Source organism: Humulus lupulus, chromosome 6 (genome assembly GCF_963169125.1).
Source record: "Humulus lupulus chromosome 6, drHumLupu1.1, whole genome shotgun sequence".
NCBI classification, from domain to species: Eukaryota; Viridiplantae; Streptophyta; class Magnoliopsida; order Rosales; family Cannabaceae; genus Humulus; species Humulus lupulus.
Genome location: NC_084798.1, coordinates 45,398,902 through 45,409,633, shown reverse-complemented (window position 1 = coordinate 45,409,633; position 10,732 = coordinate 45,398,902). Strand labels below are relative to the sequence as shown.

The 10,732-nt window shown below is 38.3% G+C and overlaps 1 protein-coding gene across 1 annotated transcript; it reads left to right on the top strand.

The window, feature by feature from the left end:
* The first annotated feature begins 408 nt into the window (after window positions 1-408).
* On the top strand, window positions 409-1,038 carry LOC133785040 (uncharacterized). The gene has a single exon (XM_062224300.1). The coding sequence runs from the start codon at window positions 409-411 to the stop codon at window positions 1,036-1,038; it is 630 nt and encodes a 209-aa protein (XP_062080284.1).
* The last annotated feature ends 9,694 nt before the right edge of the window (window positions 1,039-10,732 follow it).

The following is a 10,732-nucleotide window of genomic DNA, read 5'->3' as shown; positions in this document are numbered from 1 at the left end:
CAACAGAGCATGAATTGAAGACGCGATCTGCAATTAGGAGTACGTTTGCACAAATTCTAGGGCCTCAATCAGAGAAAAATCAATCAGGTATTCATCTATCAAAATCCCCTGTTCTGAGTTTTGAAAAGGAGGTTTTGGGAGAGATAGGGGTTGTGCTAAAATTAGTGTAGAGGTTATAATGGATGAGGTGCAATATTGGAATTCAGCTCTTGTATGCTATGTCTTAGGAGCGAATCCTCCAATTCATGTGATTGAAGGTTTTTTTAGGAGAATATGGAAGCAGTAGAATATGGATAGAGTGAGTTTACTTACTCATGGCATATTTTTGGTGAGGTTTCACTCGGTTGAGGATAGAGATCGTATTCTTAAAGGAGGATACCAGTTTTTTGATAAAAAAAACCTTTAATCATGAAGGCTTGGGATCCTGATGTGAGGTTTACTAAAGAAGATGTTTGGAAAGTACCTGTTTGGGTTCAATTGAGGAATCTTGAGTTGAAGTACTGGGGAGAGAGATCCATGGAAAAAAATTTCAGCTCTCTAGGGAAAACGATCAAGCCCGATCAAGCAACACAGAATAGAGATAAACTTCAGTTTGCTAGGGTGCTAATAGAAATGGATGTTTCAACTGGTTTTTCTAACCAGATTTGTTTTGAGGATGAAAAAGGGCAGGTTATATATCTTGAGGTCTTGTACGAATGGAAGCCAGATAAGTGTGATATATGTAAAGGAATTGGTCATACAAGTGATATGTGTAAGAAGGTGAAGATAGTGGAACAACTCAGGAAGGTTTGGAAACCTAAAGAAGTTTCAGGGAACCAAAATAACTCAGTTACTTCAGCTGGTATAGCGGATAAACAAGAGTTTCAGCAGGCTAAAGGAAAGAAGGTGCCGGTAGCTAGCTCATCTCATGTGATGACTAAAAATACTTTTGATGTGTTGGAGAATGCTACTATTAATGAGGTGCAGGTTGGAGAGGTTCTTTGTCAAATGAGGTCCATTATTGATGGAGGGGGTGACCCTCCACCAATTGATGGATAGAATTTTCATTTGGAATGTCAGGGGCATCAACAAATCCTCTAAACAATTGGATGTCATGAAAATGATTCAGAATAAGCAAATAGGATTTGTTGGTCTCCTTGAGACTAAGGTTAAGGCTTGTAATTTAGGAGCCTTGCACCTTAAAATCTTTCGGGGTTGGTGTTTGTCTCATAATTTGGCGCATCATCATAATGGGAGGATTCTAGTTGCGTGGAATCCTTTGAGCTTTGAGGTTGATATTAAAGGAAGTTCAAGTCAGTTTATGCATTGTTTGTTGAGACCGAAAGGTGGGGATTGGTTTGCCTTATCTGTTATTTATGTTGTTAATGACAGTAAAGGTAGAGAGCTTTTATGGACAGATCTGGTTCAATTAGCGGTAGGCATGAATATCCCTTGGATAGTTGGAGGAGACTTTAATGCTGTCTTGAATACTGATGAAAGACTGGATTATAGGGGTAATGCTACAGAGATGATCCCTTTTCAGAAATGTGTTGAAGATTGTGATCTTGAAGACATTAAGTTCAATGGAAGCTTCTTCACTTGGAACAATAAACAGGAAGGCAAAGATAAGATTTATGCAAAATTAGACAGATTTTTAGCTAGCAGGCAGTGGAGGGATAAATTTAGTACAGCTGAGGTAACTTTTCTCCCTGAAGGTGAGTTTGATCATTCTCCTGGTCTTCTCTCAATTTATCCTCATATGCAGAATATCAAAAAGCCTTTCAGGTATTTTAATTTTTGGAAATATCTGGAAGGTTTTACTGATATCGTGAAGGAGTCTTGGTTGGTCAAAACAGCAGGTTCGCCTATGTTTTGCTTGGTGTCTCGACTGAAGCATCTCAAAATGGGGTTAAAAGAATTGAACAGACATGGCAGAGGAAATGTAGAGATTCAAGACCATGATAGCTATCATAATCTGATTCAGATTCAACAGAAGTTGCAGAGTTATCCTGGCAATATTTAGCTTATTGAGGAAGAAAGTAAGGCTCGGCAGGTGTATAGAGAGGCTCACAGGAATTACATGATTTATCTTACTCAAAAAGCTAAAATTGCTTGGCTAAAGAATGGAGATGAGAATACAAAAATGCTCCATGCTAGTCTGAAGAAGAGAAGACAGCAAAACACAATCTATTCTATTCAAGACCAGGCTGGGAGATGGATTGATAATCAGGAAGGGGTTATAGCATCTTTTCTAGATTTTTATAAATCTCTGTTGGGAACCTCTACCCCTCATCGAACCAGAGTTCACAAGAGATTGGTGCAGGAAGGACCATTGATTTCTCAGTCTCAGGCTAATTGGTTGGTGCATGATTATACTATAGAAGAGGTGAAAGAGGCTCTGCTTTCTATTCCGGATGATAAAGCCCCAGGGCCAGATGGTTTTAGTAGTGCTTTTTTTAAGGACACTTGGGATGTAACAGGGGCTGAGCTGACTGAAGCTATTCTGTCTTTCTTAAATTCTGGCCACCTGCTGAAGCAGAGAAATGTTTCCACTGCGACATTGGTTCCGAAATTGGTCTGTCCAAAATCAGTGAGTGATTATAGACCAATTTCCTGCTGCAATGTGGTCTATAAAATAGCCTCTAAAATGATTTGTAAGAGGTTACGAGAAGTGCTCCCTGATATCATATCCGAAAATCAAAGTGGGTTTGTTAAAGGAAGGCTTATTGCTCATAATATTATGATTTGTCAAGACATGGTAAGGGGCTATGACAGAAAGAGTGCTAAGTCAGCTTGCTTGTTCAAGACTGATCTTCAAAAAGCGTATGATACTCTTGATTGGGACTTTCTAAAAGAAATGCTTGAAGCCTTAAAGTTTCCAAAAAAATTTATCAATCTTATAATGGAGTGTGTTACTACCACTCAGTTTTCCTTCTACATTAATGGTGCTCTTCATGGTTATCTTCAAGCAAAAAGAGGTTTACGTCAAGGCGATCCAATCTCTCCTCTTCTTTTTGTTATTGGTATGGAGTATTTGTCTAGAATCTTGAGCAAGGTGGCTAAGGAGGCTGAGTTTAAATTTCATCCTAGATGCCAAAGTTTAAAGATCACTCATCTTTGTTTTGTGGATGATCTCCTTTTATTTTGTAAAGGAGATTACACTTCTGCTCTTTTTTTGCTGAAAGGTTTTAAGTTGTTCTCCAATTCCTCTGGTCTCAAAGCGAATATCAATAAATATGCGGTTTATGGGGCAGGTATGAATACTAACACTATAGATAGGCTTGTGGATTTATCTGGAATTCAGAAATGTAGTATGCCTTTTCAGTATCTTGGCATGAAAATTTGTGCTAAAAGGATCTCTAAAGCTGATTGTGTTAGTTTGGTGGATAAGATGGTTAGTAGGAATCTTTCTTATGCTGGTAGAATTGTGTTAATAAATTCAGTCCTCCTCTCTATAAACTCCTACTGGTCTCAATTGGTGATTTTACCTCGATCAGTTTTGCAAAGAATTATACAAGTTTGTAGAGCTTATTTGTGGAAAGGGGTTGATTGGAGTTGTAGTCTGGGCCATGTGTCTTGGGCTGTGGTTTGCCGTTCTCAATCAGAGGGAGGTTTGGGGTTTAGAGACATTGCCTTATGGAATTTTTGTGCCATGAGTAAACATGTTTAGGATATTTCCTCTAAGAAGGACAACTTATGGGTTAAGTGGGTGAACTCAATTTACATAAAGCAAGAAGATTGGTGGAATCATGAAGCTCCGGTTGATGCTAGCTGGTATTGGAAAAGGATAGTGCAAGTGATAAACAAGCTCAAAACTGTGTACTCTCACCAAGATTTTCACAGCCTCAATTTTACTATAGCGGCTCTAGTTCATAAACTGAATTTGGTTGCTGGCAGATGGCAGTTTGCTATGATTTGGGACAGGTTTTCTATTCCCAAACATAGAGTTATTATTTGGCTAGCTCTCCTTGACAGATTACTGACTCTTGATAGAATTCAGAGATTTAAAACACTTAAGAGTATTACTTGTTTGCTATGTGGGAGTGATGTTGAGTGCAACTCTCATTTGTTTTTCTCTTGTTGTGTTAGCTCTCAAATTCTGGTTGAGGTTCTGCAGTGGTGTAATATATCTTATCAAGGGCATGATCTCAAAAACCTGCTAAAGTGGATTGGGAAAAAAAAGTTTTCGCAAGGCAGAAGGAAGATATTTGTCAGCATAATTTCAGCTGTGGTTTACTTTATTTGGCATAGTAGAAATTCTATTTTTTGGAACCAGATAAGTTCTCCTATTGATGTTATTGTTAGGAATATTATTCGTAGTGTGTGTGAGAGGCTTTATAATATGAATTTTATTAAGTTCAACAGGGTAGATCAGATTTGGGTGGAGGCTCTTCTTAGAGTTTGTAATTAATTGTTGGGGTTTTGTTCTCTGTAATTGTTTGTGTTGCAATACAATCTTTCTGATTTACCAAAAATTATATATATATTTTTATGTTTATTATTTTATTGAATTATTTATTTTTTTCACTATATTAATTTTTCAGATTAAACAATTTTATTTCTTTTGTTTTTCTGAAGATGGTTATTCAAATTTCAAAGAATTGTCGCCAGTTGGTTGTAATATCTCATTTAATTGAGATAATAATTTGTATATTATATAATTACTATTTGATTTATTAATTGAATTCCCATAATGTTAAATATGGGAAGTTATATATATATAAATAAATTAGAAAAGTGACTTAATAGGTGAGATTGTGATTATATAATTATGTGTTTACCGAGTTTTTCGGAAACTAGAACTATCAAAGATAAAAGAGTAAAAAGAAAGGATTTAAAGAGAATCACACAAGGGTTTTTACGTGGTTGGAGCGTTAAAGAGCCTTAGTCAACAAGTCTATTGTATTAGAGCTTAGAGAGCTTTAGCAATGGAGTTCTCTATAAGTTTGAGCAGATTATGTGCTTACAAAAGAAAACTCGAATCCCCTCTACAGTGCACAACTGACCCTATTTATAGGTAGTTGGATGCATTGGACTTGGGTCGGACTAATCCAGGCCCAATACGGATGTAATTAGGATTTTCTCACTAACGGAGGCTTAATACAAAGGGTTCTATTAAATAAAATACACTAACTAGTGCCCATTGGGCCGGCTTGAGCATAACCACGTTGTACGACTGACAACAGTACGCAATTTCAGTCTGGTCTGTGTGGGCTTCTAAGGAGATCCTGGGGATATGATCCGTCAGAGTAGTGGCAGTACTGTTCTGAATAACGACGGATATTCTATATGTAACCTCTTCTGCAGGTTAGTTGAGGAGACAAAACTCCGTGTTTCTCGGGGTGATGTCAATGTCGGGGACAGTCTATCATACCCAACCTGGACGCCTAATTCAGGTTCATTTACCAACGTCTCGGTCCATTTACCAGGACCCTGGTTCATTTACCAGAGTGTGTATTCATCTGCTATCATCCTGGTCCATTATTAGACTTGGAAACACCCTCCTTATTCGCACCCCGGACGACGCCTTATACTGGGTCTGGGAAGACGAACCATGCCCAAGTCATGGTCCCGACTTCCTCGGCGCGAAGATGTCTAGTGGATAATGTCGGGCTTGCTGATATTTAGGCCACTAGGATTCATTCCTTCCCCGGCCCTTGGGCTCAGTTTGGGCCTCGGATCCCTTCAGGATAGCCCATGGACCTAGAGTATCGTGCCACATGTGTAGGGAGGAAACAAGGATAAAATTATGTTTAATAAAATGATATATATTGTATATACTTTTGTAAATAGTATATGTGATTTATTATAGTAAATTCTTTACTTTTGCTATATGTAAGTAAAAAATGCCCTTGAAAAAAAAGGCCTCCAAAAGTATCTTTTAATATGAAATGAGGGTATAAAATACTTTTTTTTTTCTATACAAATAAGGCCCAAAAAAATTTTGAAACTCATTTTTTTTATGCCTAAGGCCTCAAAAGGTGTTGAGCCAGCCATGAAATATATAAATGTGACAGATAAAATAGTGTGTGATGAAATCAACTTTGTCAAAATTTATAACATATAATTGGGTATATAAAATCTTATTACAAATTTGTAACTCCCATAAAATTACCACATTTTTTTGGCAATGAAAACTTCATTGAAAAATAATGTCATACAACGTATAATGCCTAAATATCTTGAAGGCTCTGGGACAACATCTAACCAAACAAGTTGTCTATCAATCCTAAGAGCATGCGTAACTAAGTAGCCACATTAGCTTAACGATGAACATGGATTAGGGACACTCCTGGAAATTTGGATAACATAAATGCTATATCATCTAACAAGGACCCAAAGTCATTGTAAAATGTATGTCGCTTAGCAAAAGTAGACATTAAGTATGTAATTTGGAGTTACCTACTTTAAAATTTGATTTTCATGGGATATAATGTTTTATAGTTGTTGGAGGTATAATTTTAACTGCCACAAAGAGATTGGAAGTTACAAAATCATATAGGAGAGATTTGGGCATTTTTTTGGACAATTTTTAGGTGTAAAAAAGGTGATCAAAACAAAGGCATTTGCGTTGCGTCACCCATTGTGAGGCGATGTATCGCTTGGTGATAGGTGACATATCGCCTGACAGGTGACTTGTCGCCTAATACCATACGATACATCACTTGGTATGTAACTAATCAAAGTTTGAGTTGTTTTGAAACCTTTCCAATGGTTCAAACAACTCATATAACTCGCAAATTTTCCCTTTTACACCATGAACATCCAAATAAACTTTGGTAATAACCAAGGGGGTTGGTGAAGTTTAAAAATCAAAGGGTGATCTAAAACTCTATGAATATGAGCCTTGTGTTCACTTGTATGACACACCATTTTCTATCCACAAAGCACTTGGCTAGAAATTCACCAAAAGACTTTATAATTCCAGATAGTTATTTCCATTTTGTGGGTACCCTAATGTTTAGAGATTAGATGAAATAAGCTTTTGGACAAAGGTTTAGAGCCTTGTTCAAGATCTTTGTCCAAATTGGTGATCCCTAATACTCTACACTCAAGGTTATCTGTGTAAGAGATCTCACATTCCTCTTTTTCTTATGTTCTTGTTCTCATTTTTATTTGTTATCTTATTGCTTTGAGTTTCTAATCTTCTTCTCTTCATCTTCTACATATATTTTATTTACTTGTATTTTATGCACAAATATTGTAACCTTATTTTATTAATCATTGGTCATATTTGTATTAATGTCATTGAGTTGTAATTGGTCTTATTTTTTCCATTGAATATTATTATCTCTAACATTAAAAATTTTATTTTCTTGTTTCAATAGAAGGAGAAACAATCAATATCATGAACTAAGACTTAGTGAGGTTGGGTAGATTTGATGGATTAAATTTCACTAGGTGGCAATGTTGGGAAAACTTATACATGATCTTAATTATTTTCATGTAAATCATATATTAAACACATTAATATAAGACAACCTAGAACATGTTTCTATAATTGAATTTAAACAGAGATAATGATAAGAACACTTACATTATACGCGATGGAATGTATTAGTCATTCCTTCAGTTTCTCTAACCCTTGAATCATTTCTGTCGTAGGGTATCACCAAGAAACTGAACCGATCTTCAAATTTCTTCACAGTCTTCCAAAGTATCCTTAGAATCACCTAGACTAGAGTGGGAAATTCTCAACACATGAGATAGATACAAAGAGAAGAAGAATAAAAGAGAATATTAAGGCTTAGAAAATGACTTATGCTGTAGAGAAAATCTAAAACCTAGAGCACCAAGAATAGATCTTCTGTTAGATAGCCTTTTAATGATCTGATTTATCCTCTCACTTAGCATTCCTTTTATAGGCTCAACCAGGTCATCTATTTTAATTAAAAAATCAATAAAATAATAGCTAATATCAGCAATTGCCGAACCTTCGTGCTGGTGGACTGTCCTTCCATTTATAACACCATCTTGGGCATTTCGGCCCTGTTGGAATTCAGAGCAGCCACCTCTATTCGCATTTTGTACATGAAGTTCCCCACGGAGGCAGGGATAGGCACGGTTTGCGAGGAACAGAAAGAGGCCTGCCAATGCTACAATGTGTCACTCAAGCACCCTGTGATGGTGATCGAAGTAGCAAATTCCGAACCTTCGTGGTGGTGGACTATCCTTCCTCTTATAACACCATCTTGGGCTCTCTGGCCCTGGTGGAGTTTAGAGCAGCCACCTCTATTCGCCATTTTTCCATGAAGTTCCCCATGGAGGCAGGGAAAGGCACAGTCTGTGGGGCCAGAAAGAGGCCCGCCAATGCTACAATGTGCCACTCAAGAACCCAGTAATGGTGATCAAAGTAGGAGTTTCTAAAAAGTCTCCTCTAGAGGAGATGGAGGTCTAGGTTGTTCTCGAAGAGCAGGAGCTCCATGAGTTGGACCCCAGGGTTGGAGATAAATCCAACCCAGAAAAGCTTATTAGGGCTATCGATCCCATGGAGGAAGTAGAAGAAGTCATCCTTGATGAATCCAACCCAGAAAAGAAGACAAATGTTGGGAAGAACCTTAAGTTGGAGTCTGAAAAGCTCTAATAAGCTTTCTCTGCGAGAATCAATATGTCTTTGCCTGGTCTCATGCAAACATGACGGGAATCGATCCCAACATCATCTGCAACGCATTGAATATAGACCGCAATGTTGCCCCAGTGAAATAAAAAAGACCTAACAAGGGCGGAGGTCTTGAAGGCAGAGGTTGATAAGCTACTCGGGAATGGGTTCATTCGAGAGGCCCAATACCCTAAGCGGTTGGAAAACTCGGTGCTAGTCCCAAATCCTAATGAGACATGGAGGACCTACATTGATTTTACTGACCTCAACAAGGCCTACCGAAAATAATGTTTCCCCCTTCAGAAACATGGAGGTGTACGTGGATGACATGCTTGTGAAATCAAGGACAGCTCCGAACCACGTGAAGGATTTGGCGGAAGCATTCCCAGTCCTCTGCAAGTTTGGGATGAAGTTGAATCCCCAAAAGTGCACATTTGGGGTAGCCTTTGGGAAATTTCTGGGATTCATCATGAGTGCCCTTAGAAGATGAAAGCCTTGATCGAGATGTCGTCCCCCAGAATACACAAAGAATGTGCAAAGCTTGACTGGTCGGATAGCAATTCTCAGTCGTTTTGTGTCCAAGGCTATCGACAAGTGCATCCCATTCTTCAAAACCCTCTGTACGCCCTAAATATCAGCGAGTTATTAGCGAGATGGAAAAGGGCATAATTTAGTCCGCCACGTGTAAATCGTCCACTCGGAGCTGCTGTTACGAGTCTCCACCTCTCTAGCCCGAGCTGATCAAAGAGTTAACAGTCTACTCGAAGGCAGCGAGTCAACAGTATAGATATCACGAGCTGGTGATACATCAAGCTCGAGGTGCGGCATAGATTTGACACCCGAATCCTTGTAAAGGCTACCACGCAATGTAAACGTGCACATATCAGACATCACGTGTCTATTCCATTCATGAATTCTCGGACACGCAGTATAAACGTGCGTGTTCAGGCACCCCACGACTGGTTTGGACCATGCGGCCCATTATCCCCCCTTACCTATTGATTAGACCACACCTCACTGTCAGGTTTTAGGAATTAATCATCAGTGTCACAGAGATGACATGATAGGTAAGAAGGTCACGGGATGACCCCTTTTACCAACGCCCAGGTATCCTCTCCCTATAAATACCAAGACCCTGGGCGTTGCAAGGGGTGGGCATATTTTTTGTAAAGAAACACCCTGTAAGGAATTTGATAACTCTACAAAATAGAGTTATTTTACCACTTTTTATGTGCTGATTGTTACTTAATCCTTGAGTTTTTAATTGATTTATTAAGTTTTTAAGTAATTTTGAATTTATTAGGTTTATTTTAATTTTATATATTTTTGTGTGTTTTTATAGTTATTTTGTTGTAAAATGTTGTAGTTAATTACTTGAATTATTGTTGTTTAATTTGAGGTAAAAATGTGTTGTATTATTGAAATGAGATGTTAAATATAAATTAAGTTATAATTAATATTTTCAAATAATTAAATTGATTTATTTTATAGTTGAAAATATTTTATTATGATTTAGTTTATGTTTATTTTGTAGGGAAGTTATTGCAATTGTGGGCTTTGAAAAGTAAGGAAAAGAAAGAAAAAAAATGGTATTTTTGAGAATTGGAATAGAGAAGTTGCCTTGGGCCACCTCACAACCAGCCGTGGCCCACTCCAATCCCAGCTGTCAGCTGAGCCGCCAGCCACCAAGCACAATGCCTGGCCTCCTGCCCAGCCGTTCACCTCACCATTTCTCTCCAGTTGCCTTCAGAATCACTCCACCAGCTCCCTGCCTCCTTCAGCATCGCATGAAGCACCGAAGCTCCCTCCACATGCCAACATCACCTAGCCTCCAAGCTTCCCCATTTCCTCCAACCGCCTGGGCCAGCCATCAAGGCCCAATGCCAATCTTCTCACATTCCAGCAGGCCTACGAGCCCAACTCGCCTCCAAGGCCCAAACCGCCAGCTGCTCCACCATTCGGCCCAGCACTCCCCAGCCAAGCTGCCAACACAGCCACCAAAAGGCCAAAAATCATATTCCCAATGTTTTTTTTTCTTTTCACTCAAATATCAATTCACTCTTCCCTATTTTTTCTTACCTAAATAAACATTCCTAATTCATTTTTTTACCCTAGTTTTTTCACTAATCTTCCATCCAACCAAACATTTCATCT